This window comes from Anabrus simplex, chromosome 2 (genome assembly GCF_040414725.1).
Source record: "Anabrus simplex isolate iqAnaSimp1 chromosome 2, ASM4041472v1, whole genome shotgun sequence".
NCBI lineage: Eukaryota > Metazoa > Arthropoda > Insecta > Orthoptera > Tettigoniidae > Anabrus > Anabrus simplex.
Window position 1 is genome coordinate 1,089,393,498 of NC_090266.1, and position 20,834 is coordinate 1,089,414,331.

The following is a 20,834-nucleotide window of genomic DNA, read 5'->3' on the forward strand; positions in this document are numbered from 1 at the left end:
AAGAAACAATCACGACAGGAAGGCGGTTAAAGAAATTAGTAAAGAGAACGCTAGGTGATAATGAGGCTGTGGTGGTTGTGAACTAACAATGTGGTACGGGTACAGGAAATACAGCGAACAAGTGCAGAGTAATAAAGCCTCCAGCAAATGAGTGTAGCGAAAATCCATAAGGTATCGTTTTAAATAATACCAGTGTGCAAGTAGAAGATAGTGCCGGAAATTCAACACGAATTGTTGCGGTAAACCATTCACCGGTATCGGACATGAATATAAGGGTTTCTGTAACTTAAAATAAGCAGTAGACTCAACTTCATATTCAGTGCTGAGTAATGAAAATGAAACTTCATCTAATTTCCAAATCTACAAAAAGAAAGAAAGGCTATCGTCCAAAATTTTAAGTTTGTTTCGATTCAAGCGATCCAGGAAATTAGCCAAAAGATGTAGACAAAACGTTTATAAAAAAAGTTAGTTGAGGAAAGCCTTATGGATATCTTGGTTAAAAAATGTGATATTTCCTACAGACAATGAAACTGGACGTTGCTTTAATGTATACCCCTGCTTTCGCCGGCATCCAAATTATGAAAAGGTAAAGGGTAATTTTGTTATTTATACTTGGAAAGAAAATATGTAGTTCTTGAAAATAAGTTAATGGTGACAAATTATGTAATAATCTGAACGTCCATAACTGTGAATAGGTTCGGTTAGATTGACTTGAGGTAAAACGAAAATGGGATCCTCAAAATAATGTCTTGCAGGAGGGCCCAAAATTCCTTCAACCGACCCTACCCACAGGTGAATGCTGTAAAGAACTGCACATATGACAATGAAACATTTGGCAGAGACGTACTGTTTTGTTCTTTAATTTATAGAAAGTGGTCTTCATAGTCTAAGGTTACCATCCGTCTGGATTTTACTGGACATTTCCTGGCTTTCATCATTTATCACTATGTGTGGCAACTTCGTAAGTTAATTTATTTAACTGTCCAACGTGTGCACTTGGTAAGTTAATATTTTTAACTGTCCAACATGTAAATATAATCATGTTTATTTTGTGTTTTGATGTTACAAGAATTTTGAAATTTGAAGTTACAAGAAATTATAGAAATTCTTAAATATATCTTGTCATATGAGTAAAAGTAATTAAATACTTCATACTTAAGCCCTGGAATGCGCTGCATCTGCGTAAGACGAGAGAAGACAGCCGTGATTGCGTGAGCTCGGGGATTACCCGCCTTCTTTGATTCGAATTGATTCTTACAATCTTACATAAGTCGTATAGTCCCACTGAGCTGTGAGTATGAGAGCTGCTATTATGAAATTAAGTTAATAATGTGAGTGGTATTTCTAAAATTGTAAGTTGTGGAAGTAACTCTAAAGACAATGTGTACATTTTCTGACAAACTAAGACAGATGTATCCATGGTTTAGTGTTGATTGTACAGTAATTAATGTGAAGCAAAATGCGAGATATGCCATTGGTTTGTGGCAATTTGATACAACGGTACCGGTGATGTGGAAGGACATGTTAATAATAAAAAACAAAAAATCATTTAGGTACAGTGATGTCTTCTTCTTCTTCTTCTTAATCTGGTTACCCTCAAGGTTCGGTTTTTCCCTCGGACTCAGCGAGGGATCCCACCTCTACCGCCTCAAGGGCAGTGTCCTGGAGCTTCAGACATTGGGTCGGGGGATACAACTGGGGAGAATGACCAGTACCTCGCCCAGGCGGCCTCACCTGCTATGCTGAGCAGGGGCCTTGTGGAGGGATGGGAAGTTTGGATGGGAAAGGCAAGGAAGGGGGAAGGAAGCGGCCGTGGCCTTAAGTTAGGTACCATCCCGGCATTTGCCTGGAGGAGAAGTGGGAAACCACGGAAAACCACTTCCAGGATGCCTGAGGTGGGAATCGAACCCACCTCTACTCAATTGACCTCCCGAGGCTGAGTGGACCCCGTTCCAGCCCTCGTACCACTTTTCAAATTTCGTGGCAGAGCCGGGAATCAATACCCAGACATCCGGGGGTGGCAGCTAATCACGCTAACCACTACACCACAGAGGCGGACTACAGTGATGTATCACGTAATATTGATTCGTTTCCTAACACTAAATATTTCTACAGACAAGACAGTTCAGGCAGCAGAAGCATACACTGTGTTATCAACAATCCTACAGTTCTGTGGACAGCACATCTAAATAAAATAACGTATGTTTTTCTTATTCAATAATTGCAAACAAACTGGCTTGTGGCGGGACAAAATTTGAAGCTATTATTAATAATCATGTAATTACCGGAGCCTCCGTGGCTCAGGCGGCAGCGCGCCGGCCCCACACCGTTGGGTTCCGTGGTTCAAATCCCGGTCACTCCATGTGAGATTTTTGCTGGACCAAGCGGAGGCGGATCTGGTTTTTCTCCGGGTACTCCGGTTTTTCCTGTCGTTTTTCATTCACCAATATAATTTCATTCCATCTGTCATTCATTAATCATTGCCGCAGAGAAGTGCGACAGGCTTCGGCAGCCGGCACAATTCCTATTCTCGCCGCTACATGGGGGCCTCATTCATTCCATTCCTGACCCGGTGGAGTGACTGGAAAAAGGCTGTGGGTTTTCATTTTCATTAATAATGTAATTTGACGTAATTATGTTATTGTGAAGTTTCGAGTACTGTGTGAATTTCTACTTGCTTTGTTTACCCTTCATCAAGAAGTTTGGACATTCTTCCATAGATGTCACTGCTGAAAAACTATGATCATGCACCCTGGTGCGAAGTGAAAGAACCTTTGATTTGAAGAATTTTTGTATTCATAAGTTTTTGTTTACTAAATTATGCTCATTCATTTTTTGGGTTGGCAATATTTATCTTTTCTTCCGCCAGTTTTGAATTTAGCCAATCACGAAATTCTGTAATTAATTTTCCGCCTATCGCAGGCTTCTTCCTCGATTCTGAGTGTCACTTTTGAAGTTAGCAAATAAAATCCTGTGGGCGTGTCTTGATTATTCGTGAAAGGTCTCGAACTTTCCCTGAGGGTTTATAAACTGCGGATTTTTGTGTCTCTTGGCCAATTAATCGTCATCTGAACTAGTGTGTGTGTCAAGCAGGAGGCGGGAGGCGGCTCTTTCATCAGGCAGCAGTACAGCGACAAGGTAATGGCCAATTAACATCTTTATTTCTTGCTAGCTCTGCAGTTTAACCCGAGGGAGAGGTCCGAAACTTTAACTATGTAACCTACTTTTCTGAAAATGTAACTTCTGCCGGCTCATGTAATAACTTCATAAAATCTTTAACTGTGAATCGGGGATAGAGAGTGATGTACGCCCTCGAGCTCCCCTTCATATTGGTTTGAGGTGACTACGTTTTTCACTCTATAGTGTGGTAAATTACCTTCTTATACGAATTACCTCCATAGTTTGGGAATAGCCCCTGTTTCATCGGCCTAGTGCCCTTTAGGTTTTAAGAATTCATGTCTAGGAGTGCAAGCATTCGCCTCCTTTCATTTTGTGTTCGGGCCATTTATCTAACTGCTATTTCTTTTTACACGGAGGCCCTATAGGTTGGGTACGAGATACCCCTGTTTCAATTTGTAAGCTGGGCCATGGAAGGCCAAAAGATGTAAGATATTTTTGGTGTTGCCTTGAGTAGGCTTGAAAACTGAGAGCCTCTTTTTTTCAAAGTAAGATTACTGAATGCCTTTTGAAGGCTGGATATTGTATGTTGGGAGCAAGCGCTCCATGTATTGAGGGATTTCTGCCCTTGTGTAAATTTGTGTCTTTTGTAAATTTGAGCTAGAAGCTCAGAAACTGTAAAGTGACGCCTTGAAGCACAAGATCTGTTTATACCATCAATATGGTCTTTCCTAGACTTGTTTATTGCTACTGGTACCTGTTACATTGTTATTTGTTGACTTTTTTAAATTCTAAATAAATATAACCTTTGTTAAAGTTTTAAATCAATTCGTGGCATTGTAGTTAGACCCATTCACCCCGGCACCTTCATTCACCTCTTCTCGTCCACGGGTAACCCCGTTTTTACAAAAGGGTATTCGAGTGATTTACCCTCCATACCCTCCTCCATTTTCTCTATTTCGAAATGTAATTCCATGTTAACCATTTAGGTTTATAGAGTAATTTTTTCCTAGTCACAGCTTATACTCTGATTATACTGGGCACTCGTGCTCCATTCAGTTGTTCCCTAATATACCGTAATTCTTCAATGGATTGGTCTTTATGTAAATGTGTTCCTTCTTCTTTTGGAGTTAAATTTTCTCTTTGGCCACTTACATAGTATGAAATTAGATCTTGTGTATGAGAGAGGAATTCCCGATTATAATTGTATTTTGCTAGGACTTGCTACGAGCTCAACTTCGCTTACCTTATGCATACTTCTCCGCTCCGATTTAGTGCACATTATATTGCGCTGTTTCACGAACCTTCAGCTTACAAGTCTGTCTCACCACTGCTTTGACTGTTGCCCCTCCACGCGCAATCACCGTGACGTCACCTGGTTCCAGTGTTTTCTCGAGCTCGCTTCGCTTCCGTATATATACTCGCCGCTTTCTCTTGTCCGGCGATCAGGTGTGATTGCTATGTTGTAATCGGCAGTGAGAGCTTGAGCAGTGCACGCGGTTGGACCGTGTGCATTTCAGTTTTACTTCATTCTTCATTACGTACTGGGTGAGCAGACTTTTATTATTATTATTGTCATCCATTAAATTTTGCCCTCTCATTCACCATATGGGCTTGGCTAATGCTTGGATTTCGAACTCTAGTCCCTTCAGGACTCTACGAAATTTCGCTGTGCCAAACTATTGGCTTTAGACTTGTGGTGGAAATGTGTAGGAAGAAGTGTGCTGGACTAGCGATACTATGGTGACCTTCAACTTTTAAAGTGTTGTGCAGGAACTTTGTTTTTCCTCGTTTGAAGTGGGACTTGATAGCCTGATCAATTCCCTTTCCCTGCTGTTTGTTTCTTGGTTTTCTTTTCCCGTTCCTCTTTCCATTCTCCTTTTCGTTTACCATTCGTATTTTCTCACAATATGCTAATAAAAATTTGGTAACTTTGTGCTCTGCCAAATTCGCACTGCCTCTGTTGTTTACATTTCGAATGTTCTAGTATCTTTCTGTCTTAAACAAGTGTGTGTTAGATTTTTGGGGGATATGGTGTCGTTTTATTACGTATCATTTGGGGTACTGGAAAGTTCCCTTTAACTTGTATTATTTTTACTTGTTCCTTTTCATAATTTCTTGCTGCTTTTTGCGCGGCATTCATGTGAACATTGTCATATTGGAACTTGAATATAATGAGAACATTAATTTATTCCTATAGCCCTTATCTCGTACTTGGGCACACCAAAGATTTATTGTGGTTTGTGTGGTTACCCCTTTTAGTGCCTGTATGAACCAAAATAAGACCTGTCAATAACTTGCACGATTCCCTTTTTCTATGGTGTATCAAATGGTCTAATTTTACTCTCTGTTGTGAAAACATTTGTTATCTCTTTGAAGTAGTTTCAATATATATGTTCATCTTTTCTAAACCTGTGCTTGTGGGAGTTTTCATTTTTGTGTTCTCTTTTGTTTTGCTTAATATGTACCTACCGCGGAAATTCCCCTTGGGAAAAGGCCCATAATTGTAATCGGCACATGACTTGGGATGTGATCTGCACTGTCTGTGGTTATTCGGAGCATGACATTTGAATCGTGCCATTACCCCATTCTACACGTTTCCCTGCGCTCTGCTTTGCTAAGTTCTCTGTGCGGCATACCAGCACATATTACTCGGAATCTTTCGCTTCCTTCATATCGAACTTTCGTTGATATTTGCGTAGCGATTGCTGCAAGTACTTGGAAATACATACTCATAAATAATTGTGTCAGTGTATCGCAACACATGGTAGCAGATTACTTCCTATTTTACTGCCCTCATTCTCTTGTGTGCTTTCATTCATGGCTTGCTTTTCCGATAACTTCCCTTTAGGGGACGACTCTTCATTATTATCTTCTCTGCTACCACCAAATTTATCATTGCCCAACCCTTCTGTACCGAATTTAATTTCCTTTTCTTCTGCTTTGTCTTTTCCCTCCCTATACCCGTCTTCATCCAACCACACACCTGATTTTCAATCTGATGATACTAAACCTTCCGTTTTACTGCATCACATGGCCCCACCTCGTCCTCCTTATTCTCAACCCCCAGTACCTACTACCCCCTCTGTTGATAGTGCACTTAATGTACAAATCATTAAGCAGTCGTTATTACAAGTTCCCCAACTATTAGCAACAGATCCCCGAAATCTTACCATTTGGCTGTTTTCGGTTCGCAAGTTCTTAAATATAAAAGTTGCCTCCTTTCCCCAATTAATTGGCCTCCTGTCCACCAAAACTACGGGTTTTTTCCACCTTTTGGTTGGATAATATGTCAAATTTTACAAATTGGTATGAATTGAGACATGCGATACACAATTATTTCTTACCCCTAGAAGTCCGTCACAAATTAAGTACCGAGTTCATCAGACGCCACCAGCTACCCAACGAACCTGTGCACGACTATTTGGGCTCTATCATCACTTATAGTGATGTTTTAAATATTTCATATAATACTTCCGAACTGATATCTATTATTCAGTTTTATGCCGCCCCATCATTCCGCATGCTTTTTAATGTTCTTGCCCCCCCCGTTTCCCTTTTTCAACTCTACAATCTTGCTCAACAACATATCATACATTCTTTAGGGGATCGTTCCTACTACGCTTCCGTCTCTCCTCCACCGATTACTGCTTCTCCCTTACGTTCTTCTTTGTCTGCAGTACCTCCCCTTAGTGTTCGTCCTCCCATAACCTGCTATCGCTGTAAATTACCGGGCCATATTGCCCGTCAGTGTACTAATTTGCCTTCGGGAAACGCCCTTCACCCGCGTCCTTAGGCAGTAGGCGTTCGCATAGGGAAAATCTGCCTCATTCCTCCCAGCTTACCTCCGTATCCGCATCTTCCCAATCCATTCATAATTCTATTTCTCTTTCACCCCCGAGTTGTCATGTTTTGCTTACTGTTAATAACCTTCCTTCTGTTGCGCTCCTCGATTCTGGGGCGGCAGTGTCACTTATTAGTTCCCGATTTTATAAAGATTTACTTCACAATAATCCTCATTTGAAATATCTTCCATCTCCCCTTCGATGTCTTTCAGTCTCTAATCAACCCTTGCAATTTTGGGTAGTATCTTGTTACATATTAAACTACAGCACCTTTCTTGTCCTTTCACCTTTCAGATTGTTGAGGACTTGTCATTCCCGGTTATCTTAGGCTATGATTTTTTTCGCATACTGGTCTTCTTCTTGATTCCGCCCAGTCTAAAGTTTTTTTCCTTTTCGGACAAGTTTGTTCCGTTGATTAACATCTCTGATTTTCCTTTTCGTTCGCATTCCTTACTTCCTGCTATTAACTCTATTCATTCCGACCAGATTCAAGCTTTGCTCACTGAGTTTTCTGACGTTATTACCCCTAATTTGGGTACGGTTAAGAATTTTTTTGCACATATTGATCTAGTGGATTCTACTCCTGTCCGTTCTTCTCCTTATTTCCTTAGCCCTCCTCGGATGAACGCTTTAAATCAGTTGATTCAGATAATGCTTAAAGACAATACCATTATTCCATCATCTTCCGATTATGCCTCACCCGCCTTTGTGGTGGACAAGCCTGATGGTTCTGCGAGGTTTATTGTTGATTACAGGAAGCTCAATGAGAAAATCGTCTACGACGCCTATCCGATGCCTAAATTAAATTCGGCATTCCAACATTTTTCCGGTTCCAAATTTTTCTCAATTTTCGACCTCAATTCTGCTTACAATCAACTTCCCTTAGATGACCTCAGTTCTCGGTATACGGCGTTCATTACTCCTAATGGGCTCTATCAATTTAAAAAAGTTCCTTTTGGCCTTAATCTAGGCTCCCAAATAATGCAGCGTTTTGTGGACTCCCTTTTTGCTGACATTAAGTATAAGTATCTTTTTCCTTTTGTTGATGATATCTTAGTTTTTTCTCCTGATTTTGAATCGCATTTGTCTCATGTACGCGAAGTCCTTACTCGTCTTCGCAATGTCCGTCTCACCGTTAATCCCTCTAAAGTTTTGATCGCCCAAACCTCGATTAAATTTCTCGGCCACATATTGAGCTCTGATGGTATTGCTGTTGATCCTGACCGTGTCTCTGCCATTAATAAGATACCCCCTCCTACTAACTTGAAACATTTACGATCCTTTTTGGGAATGGTCGGCTTCTACGCCAAGTACACCCCTAATTTTTCATCCATTACTGATCCATTGAATAAACTCAAAAGGAAAGGGGTGAAATTTCACTGGTCCCCTCAGCAACAAATGGCCTTTGATCTTCTTAAATCGAAATTATCTCATGCTCCCCTCTTACAAATTCCGGATTTTAATCTTACCTTTGAATTATCTACTGATGCCTCAGACATTGCCATAGGTGCTGTCCTTCAACAAACTGTTAATGACCGTACGCTTCCTGTTGCCTATTTTAGCCGCCTGTTATCCCCTGTTGAACAAAAGTATTCTACTTACGAAAAGGAAGCCCTGGCTCTTATTCTCTCAATAGAACAGTTTTCTGAATATCTCGACCATCGTGAATTTATTGTCAGCACTGATAACCAGGCTCTTTCTTGGCTCCTACATAATGCCCCAAAAATTGGTCGTACTGGTCGTTGGTTACTCCGCCTGTCTCGTTTCAAATTCTCCTTAAAATTCGTTTCCGGTTATAATAATTCTGTCGCCGATGCTCTTTCCCGTCTCTTTGATGACCACCAGCTTCAACCTTCCGAACTTGATTCCCTTCCCATTAACTCTGTTATTTCCGTCCCTTCTTTAACTAACTTTCCCCTCTCTTTCCAATCTTGCTTGCACCATCAACAGCTTGACCCGTACTGTCAACAAATTTCTCAAGAAATTACTTCTCCTAATTATTCTGGCCCATTTCGGGTCCACCACCAACTCCTTCTTTTTAAACCTACCCCTAAAGCTACTCCTCGCTTGGTTCTCCCTTCCACTCTCCGATATATGGTATTTCAATATTTTCATGATTCGCCTATGGGCGGCCACTTTGGGAGAGCTAAGACCTACGCTCGCCTTGCCTCCCAATTTTTTTGGCCGCAAATGCGTAAAGACATTTTTTCGTGGGTTCGATCTTGCCCTTCTTGTCAGAAACATAAACCGTTAAATCACCTGCCTTACGGCTCCTATGCCGCCTCTCTTGCTACTTACTCGTCTGAAAAGTATTACATTGACATTGTTGGGCCTATTGTTAAATCCTCTAAGTCCAATTCATATATTTTCACTCTGTTAGATGGGTTCTCTAAATTTCTTATTGTTCGTCCTTTGAGAAATATCTCCTCACAAATTGTTATCAATCTTTTGTTCAATTACATCTTTCCTATCACTGGTCTCCCTAAAGTTCTCATTTCTGATAATGCTTCGATTTTCACCTCTAGACAGTTCTATAATTTTTGTTTTTCTCTTGGTATAAAAAAAAAGTTTGTACTTCCCCGTATCACCCTCAGGCAAATACCATTGAACGCTACCACCGTAACCTGAAAACGTTTCTATCTATTTTTCACTCCCATAACCAGAAATTATGGGACACCGAACTTCCTTCTTTTGTTCTAGCCCTCAACTCCACCATTAATTCCTCTACTGGTTGTACTCTGGCTAAACTCTTTCTCGGCCGTGAGTTGAATACCCCTCTTGCCCTTACGTGGGATCTACCCTCGCTTTTGGACGCCCCCTCCGATCGTCTTAATCATTCCCAATTGTATTCCGCTTATCAAAAGCTCCTTCAGGCCAGAAAAGTTCATAAAAAACTGTGTAATTCTCGTGTCTTACCTTCTAAATTTAAATTGTTTGATTTAGTTCTTCTTAAAAATCACCCCCTTAGCTCTACACCTCAGAATATTTCTGCTAAACTCTCCCCTCGTTGGATGGGTCCCTTTCGTATTCTTTCTTTTCCCTCGCTTAATACCGCTCAACTCCAGTCTGTGGAATCCCCTACTGACCTCCGAAAGGCTCATTTCTCTCGACTAAAGCCGTTCCATACCTAATCCCTATGTTTCCCTTTTTTTTGTAGGGCGGGAGATGGGTATTGATCAGCTCTGTTATCTTTTTTGTATCTCCTTAGTTCTACAGTATTATTTTGCTGTCTATCACTCTCCTTCCTTCATATTTCTTGTTTATTTTTTTTCTTTGCCCCTGCTCACCCAGCTCTCCTCCCACTGCCTAAATTTTCATGCCTGATCCTCCCCCTCTTATAACTAAGCTTTTCTTTTTCTTTTTTTTGTTTCTTTGTTATCCCCTCGGGATATATTATTGATAAATATTGTAATTTTCTATTGTCAAATTGTCATGCAGAGCACTAGATAATCATGTTTTATCATTAAAATTATCCGGTTCGTTCCCTTGCCCTCTCCTTCCCCCCCGTCCTTTTCCCCCTTTTCTTCCCTTATTCTCTCTTGTTACTTATTCTCTTTATTTTTTTCTTTCCTATTATGCTGCATCATCCTGCCTGTCCCTGAGATGGCGCTTCCTTGGGACTTCGTGGGACCTGCTGCTTCTACTGTCTTCATCTTTACGTCGGTTCTGCTTCTTCGGCTGTCGTCGTTTCCACCGTAGTCGGATCTCCGCCACTCTTCATCTTCGTCTGCATCGCTTTGGATCACCTGTACTGCTTTCGCCACCTTCAGCTCTCATCGTGCCGTCTCGTCAACTTTGGACACCAATCCTTCGGATTTCTTATGGTGGTGGGAGTATGTTACGAGCTCAACTTCGCTTACCTTATGCATACTTCTCCGCTCCGATTTAGTGCACATTATATTGCGCTGTTTCACGAACCTTCAGCTTACAAGTCTGTCTCACCACTGCTTTGACTGTTGCCCCTCCACGCGCAATCACCGTGACGTCACCTGGTTCCAGTGTTTTCTCGAGCTCGCTTCGCTTCCGTATATATACTCGCCGCTTTCTCTTGTCCGGCGATCAGGTGTGATTGCTATGTTGTAATCGGCAGTGAGAGCTTGAGCAGTGCACGCGGCTGGACCGTGTGCATTTCAATTTTACTTCATTCTTCATTACGTACTGGGTGAGCAGACTTTTAGTATTATTATTATTGTCATCCATTAAATTTTGCCCTCTCATTCACCATATGGGCTTGGCTAATGCTTGGATTTCGAACTCTAGTCCCTTCAGGACTCTACGAAATTTCGCTGTGCCAAACTATTGGCTTTAGACTTGTGGTGGAAATGTGTAGGAAGAAGTGTGCTGGACTAGCGATACTATGGTAACCTTCAACTTTTAAAGTGTTGTGCAGGAACTTTGTTTTTCCTCGTTTGAAGTGGGACTTGATAGCCTGATCAATTCCCTTTCCCTGCTGTTTGTTTCTTGGTTTTCTTTTCCCGTTCCTCTTTCCATTCTCCTTTTCGTTTACCATTCGTATTTTCTCACAATATGCTAATAAAAATTTGGTAACTTTGTGCTCTGCCAAATTCGCACTGCCTCTGTTGTTTACATTTCGAATGTTCTAGTATCTTTCTGTCTTAAACAAGTGTGTGTTAGATTTTTGGGGGATATGGTGTCGTTTTATTACGTATCATTTGGGGTACTGGAAAGTTCCCTTTAACTTGTATTATTTTTACTTGTTCCTTTTCATAATTTCTTGCTGCTTTTTGCGCGGCATTCATGTGAACATTGTCATATTGGAACTTGAATATAATGAGAACATTAATTTATTCCTATAGCCCTTATCTCGTACTTGGGCACACCAAAGATTTATTGTGGTTTGTGTGGTTACCCCTTTTAGTGCCTGTATGAACCAAAATAAGACCTGTCAATAACTTGCACGATTCCCTTTTTCTATGGTGTATCAAATGGTCTAATTTTACTCTCTGTTGTGAAAACATTTGTTATCTCTTTGAAGTTGTTTCAATATATATGTTCATCTTTTCTAAACCTGTGCTTGTGGGAGTTTTCATTTTTGTGTTCTCTTTTGTTTTGCTTAATATGTACCTACCGCGGAAATTCCCCTTGGGAAAAGGCCCATAATTGTAATCGGCACATGACTTGGGATGTGATCTGCACTGTCTGTGGTTATTCGGAGCATGACATTTGAATCGTGCCATTACCCCATTCTACACGTTTCCCTGCGCTCTGCTTTGCTAAGTTCTCTGTGCGGCATACCAGCACATATTACTCGGAATCTTTCGCTTCCTTCATATCGAACTTTCGTTGATTTTTGCCTAGCGATTGCTGCAAGTACTTGGAAATACATACTCATAAATAATTGTGTCAATGTATCGCAACAGACTTGTTTCATAGTTCCCCGTTAGGAGTAACTGAGAGTTTAATACTCTAATTTACCAGGCGAGTTGGCCGTGTGGTTAGAGTTGCGCAGCTATGAGCTTGCATCCGGGAGATAGTGGGTTCAAATCCCACTGACGGCAGACCTGAAGATGGTTTTCCGTGGTTTTTCATTTTCACACTAGACAAATTCTGGGGCTGTACCTTAATTAAGGCCACGGCCGCTTTCTTTCCACTCCTGCGCCTCGCTATCCCGTCGTCGCCATAAGACCTATCTGTGTCGGTGCGACGTAAAGCAAATAGCAACAAAAAAGAGAAACTCTTATTTAGCCGGGCTGAGTGGCTCAGACGGATAAGGCACTGGCTTTCTGAGCCCAAGTTGGCAGTTCGGTCCAGACTCAGCTCGGTGGTCTTTAAAGGCGCTCAAATACGTAAAGATCCGTGTCTGTAGATTTACCGGTACGTAAAAGAACTCCAGCGCGACAAAATTCCGGCATTCTGGATTCTCCGAAAATCATAAATGTAGATAGTAAGACGTAAAACCAATATTATTATGATTGTTAATGCTTTAATTTCCTTTTCAGTATGTTAATGTACCTGGCTAGAACATTCTACTGTGTAAAATGGGACCCGGAAATCCAGTCTGTGAGCATGCCTTAATTTTATTTGATTCTTCATTGCTCCATTAGCGTTAGATTTATGTTGTTATTTAACTAATTGTAAGGGTCTAAAATGATGTTGGCTTAATATTATATTGTCGTAATTGTTGAGCTCACTTTCTTTATTCATTTGTTATGGGGATTATTTGTTTTTATGTCTTGCTTGATTTTTAAAAGAAAGGGAATGTGAACGTACTGATAAATACATGTTAACAAAACTGAGGATGAAGTTTTTTCTCATAACTAACATGTCCAGCCATGAAGCCCTGCCGTTACCTTCAATCTACCCTCTTTTTTTACAGGTTGCTTTACTCCATATCGACACAGATAGGTCTTATGGCGACGATGGGACAGGAAAGGGCTAGGAGTCGGAAGGAAACGGCCGTGAACTTAAAGTACAGCTCCAGCATTTGCCTGGTGTGAAAATGGGAAACCACAGAAAAGCATCCCAGTGCTGCAGACTCACTATCTCCCGAATACTGGATAATGGCCTGCAGCTACCCAGCTCGGTAAACCTACCCTCTGCTGTTACAGTTATGAATTAGCAATATGTCATGACCACGATCTGGATCGATACAGCTGTGTTTCTCCGATACAACTAGCTCTGCCGTGCTAAAATACCTTTGGCTTGCGGCGCTACTGGTGGGAATACAGATAATTTCTTTCGCAACTTTGGAGAGTTTTGGGAAACCACAGGCATTGGCCTTCCACCAAAAGAGCAAGCTCTTGCAGTAATCTGCTGGACCGTCCGCATTCAGTTACCTCCCAAAGTTCTTCTTTACGTTTAGAAGCGGATGACTGACAGTTTCAATTATTTCCTTCTTTTTCCTTGTGAGAGTCTTCTCTTTTGCCACGGCAATGTTATTTAGCCCCTACCGAGCAGTTTGATTTTTTCTTCATCCAGAACTAGAAGTTCCTTGAAACACGGATGCAGAAACGTTTTTACAATTTTGCCTTACGTCGCACCGACACAGATAGGTTCCGTAGCGGCGATGGGATAGGAAAGGGCGAGGAGTGGGAAGGAATCGACAGTGGCCTTAAACTTCAGGGCTTGCCGAACGTGGGATTCGAACTCACTATCTCCCGAATACAAGCTCACAGCTGCGCGACCCTAACTGCACGACTATCTTTTTATTTTTAAATAAATAAATGGTCATACAAACACTGAATATAAATACAGGTAATAATGACAGTAAAACAGAACAGCAATAATGAAAATAGAGTATTAATAATAACAACCTTTAAGGCAAAAGGTATCGAGATATTTCTTGGAGTACCAGACTCCAAGCAATTAAGTTAAGTGGTAGTAAACCCGGCGTAAAATGTTTGAAGAGCAAACTAGCCTTATCGCCATTCAAACCTGTACACACGGAATACAGACTGTACGGGCATATAAGGCCCCATATTACCACGTTACTAAATTTGGTAAATAAGGGTAGAACAATTAATATACTGAGACAGGAATTCAAGTGCCATTCACTCAGTTAACTTACATAGAAAATGACACAAAGGGAACCACAGCAGAATAAAACTAAATACCGTAATCTTACGCTAAAAGTTGGCCAATCAGAAATATTACACAGGAAAGGTAAATATAAATATTTAAAAAGGCTGTAAACATGAGAGAAGGGATTAAACAAAATCAAATGAACTTCAATAAACGTACGTAAAGTAAGTTACATCCTACTGGGGCACAGCTGCCCAATAAACAGAGGCAAAGCCCAATATAAGCTGCGACCGATGGGAAGGGAACCTTAAATGCAAAAATGTAGAAGAAAAATCATTCAGGAAAAATGAGTCACATTGAAGAGGATTGCGAGGGAAACACACTTGAACATACCCGAGATAGTACATCGATGCAAGGTCGAGTACGTAAGTTAGACGCAAGGCTATTCTGAGAAATGTTTTAAAAATGTTGTATATTGACCTAAAACCTTCTTGAAAGTTGAAATTATGAATGATAATCCCAAGTAGGGATAACATGCAATATAATGCAAAATAAAACGCATTATCGTTTATTATATCGCGTAAAGAATCTCTAGTACTGAGCAACGTCGTAAAGCAAAGGTAAAAAAAGATTACATTTTAACAATATCTGCCCTCTAATCATTAGATTTTACTGCAGAAATATCACTCATTTCCTTACCTTAGTTTGGAGCTTGTCCCATGCATTCCTCTCAATGGTGAATTTTTCGTAATGCGACAAAGATTTGTTCATCGAGGTCTTCATTACAGCGCTGAAGTCGTCCTTGGCTACGGCGGCTGTGATACCGACAGCGAACTCGGCGATGAATATAACAAGCAGGAGAACAGCGTACTGGAAGCAAACATGATTAAACAGTCTTAGTTGAATTCTCTAGTTCATATTTCATTTCACCTCTGAAATGAACTGTTCTTGCCACTTTGACAGTATACTGGCAACTAACTTTGATGATAAGGTATGAATACGTCCATTTCTTTCTAGTGTAAAAATAAGAACACGCGGGAAAGTTTACTAACCGTAACCAATCACAATCAACAACCGATAGGGAATAAAAGATGGCGTGAGAAATATTATTGGATAGCACATTGTTACTGTACCGAGGGTACATCTTCTCCGTCCCGTCGAATTGCCCGCCTTCTAGAAGGCCATCTGTGCTAATAATCTCGAACCAATGTAACTCAAGATACGGGCGTACGCAGAGGGAGGGTAATGGGGTGATAAATCCCCCCCCCCCCAAAGGAAATTTTCAAGTTTAGAACTTGTGATTAATTGCGGCGAACGTGTAAATGAAGATTTTTTAGGTAGATTATTGTTTGGTTTTAATTTTAACTATGTATTTGCCAACAATATATTGATGATTTCACTAATAAATATAGATAACTAGATTTATAAATAAATAAAATTGGCGTAGGGATGCAGTCAGCCACCTGAGTTTTGGCGGGAAAACCATACCTATTTAGAGTGGGAGGAAATGCCTGCTCTTAGCCGGAAAAATCGTCAGTCTCTCTGGAAGTACCTTGGTCGGCGCGAAACACCGCTGGCCCCAAACTACAGTATTTCAACTGTCAAAAGCACGGCGGAAAATTCAGCCCAAGCTATTACACCAGGCGGTGTTCAATCCACCGTTGTGTCTTGGACGACGCATGCAGGCATTCGGATTCTAAGGAGCCTGCACCGACAAGCTGGGAGGTACCGGATTCTCCAGAAAAATCAAGCACAAGCACCCGAACTTCTTTGCCACCTTTAACGTAAACTCTTTTCTGAAGGTTGGTGTAGCGAAACAACTCACAGATACTCTAAACCAACATGAAATACTAGTTGCGGCTAATCAAGAAACACGATTCATTGATGAACATACCTTCAAATGAGAGGTTTACAGGATTTTCAAACGGAAAACAGGAAAACGCGTCGTAAAACTATCCCTCATCTCGGGACGGAATTTGTCGTCAGCTAGAAGATTCTGATTTATATCACGGACTTTAACTCTCCCAATAGTCGAGTCTCTTCTCTTTCCTTTCGAAGCACCAATAAAATTACACCTTCTTTAATGTTCACGCGCCCACAAACCAGGCAAATAAGAAGATCTGGAAGGAACAGACAGGTTGTGGGAAGAGCTAGAAGATATCCTCTATAATGTTCCAGAAAACCACACCATCATTCTGGTTGGAGATTTCAACGCTCAGCTTGGCAAAGAAAAGAAATTCCAAAGCGTTATTGGAAGTTACCCAGCGAACAAGAGAACTAATCGCAATGGGGAGAGACTTATGGAGCTGTGTAGGGCATTCGATATAGCCTTGAAATCAACAGCCTTCAAACACTTACCAAGGAAACAGAAGACTTGGACATATCCTAATCCCAATCTTGGAGAATTTCAAATTGACCATACTGCCATCACCCGGAAACCACAGCGGGAGATCCAGAATGCTAAAGGTCTGAGAAATGTCAACCTGGACTCAGATCACTATCTCTCAAAGATTAATGTTACATTGCATCCTAGAAACTTCAGAAAAGCACAGGTGAAAAGATTGATAGATTTTATATAGAAAATTTGAGGTCCACCCGAGTATTCACACAAAATCTCGAATCCCTGAATCCCGAGAACTGAGAACAAGTACAAGAGGCCCTAGTTGGAACAGAAAGAAGACTATTTTACAGTAGAAACCAAGGAAACATGTATGGTGGAACAGTGAATGCGATGCGGCAGTAAGACAAAGACAACTTGGTTGGCAGAGATGGAACTCTAATAAGATCGACACTAACAGGACAAACTTCCTCAACGCCATAGAATATGCTGCAAAGACCATCCATGGAGTCAAACTTATGTTTGAAAAGATGCAGCTAGCAGAAATTGAACAACACCTCCAGAAGACGAATACACGAAACTTCTATAGAACCTTATTTTTGCTAGGGGGCTTTACGTCGCACCGACACAGATAGGTCTTATGGCGACGATGGGATAGGAAAGGCCTAGGAGTTGGAAGGAAGCGGCCGTGGCCTTAATTATAGAACCTTTAAGAGCAATCTCAGCAAATACAATCCTTCAAGGCTACAACTCAGAAGCCCCAACGGTAAAATGGCTCACAATAATAAGGACAATTGCCAGATTCTGGCGAATTATTTCGCATCCCTTTTGAACTGTGAATCTCCTAATTCCAAATTTCCTTTTGGAGACGCTGTGCAGATTCATCCCAATTCACCACCAACAAAAGAAGAATTCAAACTAATTATTCAGTCACTTCAGGATAAGAAGGCACCCGGCGAGGGCTCTATAATTGCTGAACTTTGGAAGTACACAGACGACAAAAGTCTGGATAAACTGACGGAAATTTTCTGCGAGATTTGGGAGACAGAGATGCTTCCGCATGTCTAGACTTCAGCTTTGATTCACCCCTTCATATGAAAGGCGACAAAACAGAACTGAATAACTACCGTGGTCTCTCTCTTTTGCTGATAACATACAAGATTCTGTCAAAAGCCCTTCAGACGAGGGAAGAAGAGAAAATTAGACCCACAAATTGGTGAGTATCAGGGAGTTTTCAGGAAAGGGCGTTCTTGCATCGAACAAATCGTGAACCTCAATTCCATCCTGTCATATTTGAAGCTCGGAAATAAAGAATTTGTGGTAACATTCATCAATTTCAAGAAGGCATATGACTCGTCAGATCGTACCACCCTGATCGGAGTTTTAAAGGAATTTGGCCTATACAACAAAACCAGAACAATCATCCAACAAACATTGACCAACACCACTTCGAAGGTGAAGTTCAGGGGAGAGATTTAAGACGCCTTTGAAATCAAGACAGGAGTTAGGCAAGGAGATGATTATCACCTCCCCTCGTCAACTGTGTCCTTGAAAAGGTCATCCTGGAGTGGCACAAAGAACTGAATAGTCAAGGAGTTCAAATCGGAGTCAGGCTAGGGCGCAAAAGCCAAAGTTTTGATGGTGATTGTCTATCCTTTGCATATTTGCATGCAATTGTTTTCGATTTCTTAAACACAGTCATGAAACCGATTTTTTTTTCAGCTTAAAACACAAGCAGCGAATGTAAGCCTCCAGATCTCTTTTGAAAAAACAAATTGTTTAACTGATATCAAGCTGGCACTCAGAGATCTCACAGTCGGACAAGACAAAATTATACGAGTAGATAAGTTTAAGTATCTGGGAGAACTGGTAACACCAAACTTGTCAGAGAAAGAAGCCTTTACATGGCAGATGAACAAAATGGGAAATACGTACCATTTAACCAAGGGCGTCTACATCGAAATGTCCTTACCTTTCAAAGCAAAGCTGAGGCATTACTGCAGTGTCATCCGTCCAGAGGTCTTATACGCTTCAGAATGTCTTGCGATGAACAAAAAAGGCCTGATCGAGACCTAGAAACTGGAGGCCAAAGAAAGGAAGATTTTTGAGAGAGAGATATTAGGTCCCGTCAATGTCAATGGGGCGTACAGAAGACGGCATAACGACGAACTATACACCTTCTTAGAGAAGATTACCGATACCACCCGGAAAAGAAGAATTACCTTTCATGGGCATGTGACACGAATACACGAAACAGGACTGACCAACCGCATCCTTACCTTCTTTCAGCAGTAGAAAACCTTGAAGAAATGGGAATCACACGTAATGACATCCAGGAACATGTCCCACTTAAAAAGAAACTTCAAGCGTTCCAGGGTTGCCGAAACAAGCCAGAATTAAAAACAGGAAAGGCATGAACTCTGGAGAAGAAATAACGACACCGAGAATCCATGCGGAAATACTGGGCAGCATCCAAGCCAGAAGTAGCCAGTTGAAATGACGTGGGCGAAAGTTGGCTTATAAGACATGAATGAAATGAATATAAGAATATCTTCTAAAAGCAATCATCCTGAACCAATGAACTTCATTTCTGCACTTAACATTTTGCGACAGAGGTATTTTCCCAACAATATGGTACATTGAGTACTGAAACAGTTTGCTATCTTACTAGTACCCATTGCCACACCAGAATGCTCGTTTTTCATCCCTGAAATATTTAAAAGGTTATTTGCAGAATATGACTGCACAGGAAATATTGAATGTGTTACCTCTTTTGTGTATACACAAAGAATAACATGTGACCGTAGAAAAAATAATCCACGAACTGGCCAAAAACCCAGGAGACGTCTGCTATTGTAATCATCATCCTGAATACAAATGTGTCTTCATTAAATACTTGTGTTATTCTGAAAGTTTTAATTTCACAGTAGGCCTATACACCCAACATTATTTTATAGAAGTCCTGAAATATTAATTCTTAATATCTCCCCCAAAAATAAATTCTGCGTGCGCCCCTGCTTTACACAGCAAGTTCGTGTAGTAGAACGCACGAACGTTACAACGCCCGACGATCGTACAGCTGAATAATAAAAAATAGACGCAATAAAAATGTTAAAAGTCCTGTATCGTGTATTATCGTCCTCGGGTGAGGCGGTACAGCTACAACAAAAAAGTGATGCATCTCGCTCATTGTTCATCGATACGTACTTGACAAAATGCGACTATCAACACACAATGCAACTGTCCGGATATCAGAATAACATAAAATAATACAATGAATTGGACAAGAATCTGCCATAATGGTTAAATAAATATGTGAGGTGAGTGATACGCCTGTCAAGTGAAGCTCGATATATAGGAGAAAGTTCTTTCGTTATCAAGCAGGACATCCGTGGTACGAATCTGGTATAGGCATTTGTTTTTACTTGGACTCTATGACTCTATTGTCGGGCTGAGTGGCTCGGACGATTGAGGCGCTGGCTTTCTGATCAAAACTTGGCAGGTCCGATCCTGGCACAGTCCGGTGTTATTTGAAGGTGCTCAAATACGACAGCCTCGTGTGGGTAGATTTACTGACACATAAAAGAACTTCTGCGGGATACAATTCCGGCACCTCGGTGTCTATGAAAACCGTAAGAGTAGTTAGTGGGACATTAAATTATTATTATTATTATTATTATTATTATTATTATTATTATTATTATTATTATTATTATTATTATTATCATCATCATCCTTACTGTACTGTATAACTGCACCAAACTAATAGTGCAATGAGTGTATAGTTCACAATCACGGGCTTCTGCTCTGTAAATTACGTTTTTCTTTTAACTTTTGGAGTAACGCGTTAACCAAAAGCGTGCGTATTTCTATTCATTGCGATATCTGGCATTGTGCTTTTTCTTCTGTTAGTCCTGAAGAGGACTATTTTAGACTTGACTTAATACCTCGTCCAGTATCCATCGGCTTGAACAACTTGTCGCAGCCGACCTGCATTCACTCAACAAGCTTCCTAAAGTATTCCTCGTTGAGGGTGCTCATCTTCCATCCGT

General features: G+C 40.9%; 1 protein-coding gene across 1 annotated transcript in view; it reads right to left on the reverse strand.

The window, feature by feature from the left end:
- Nucleotides 1-20,834, reverse strand: part of LOC136863304 (CD63 antigen) — a 129,476-nt gene that overhangs the window by 21,061 nt on the left and 87,581 nt on the right. Inside the window, exon 3 of the mRNA XM_067139688.2 lies at nucleotides 15,144-15,314. Coding sequence (XP_066995789.1) covers nucleotides 15,144-15,314 — 171 coding nt within the window. The remainder of the gene's footprint in view (nucleotides 1-15,143; nucleotides 15,315-20,834) is intronic.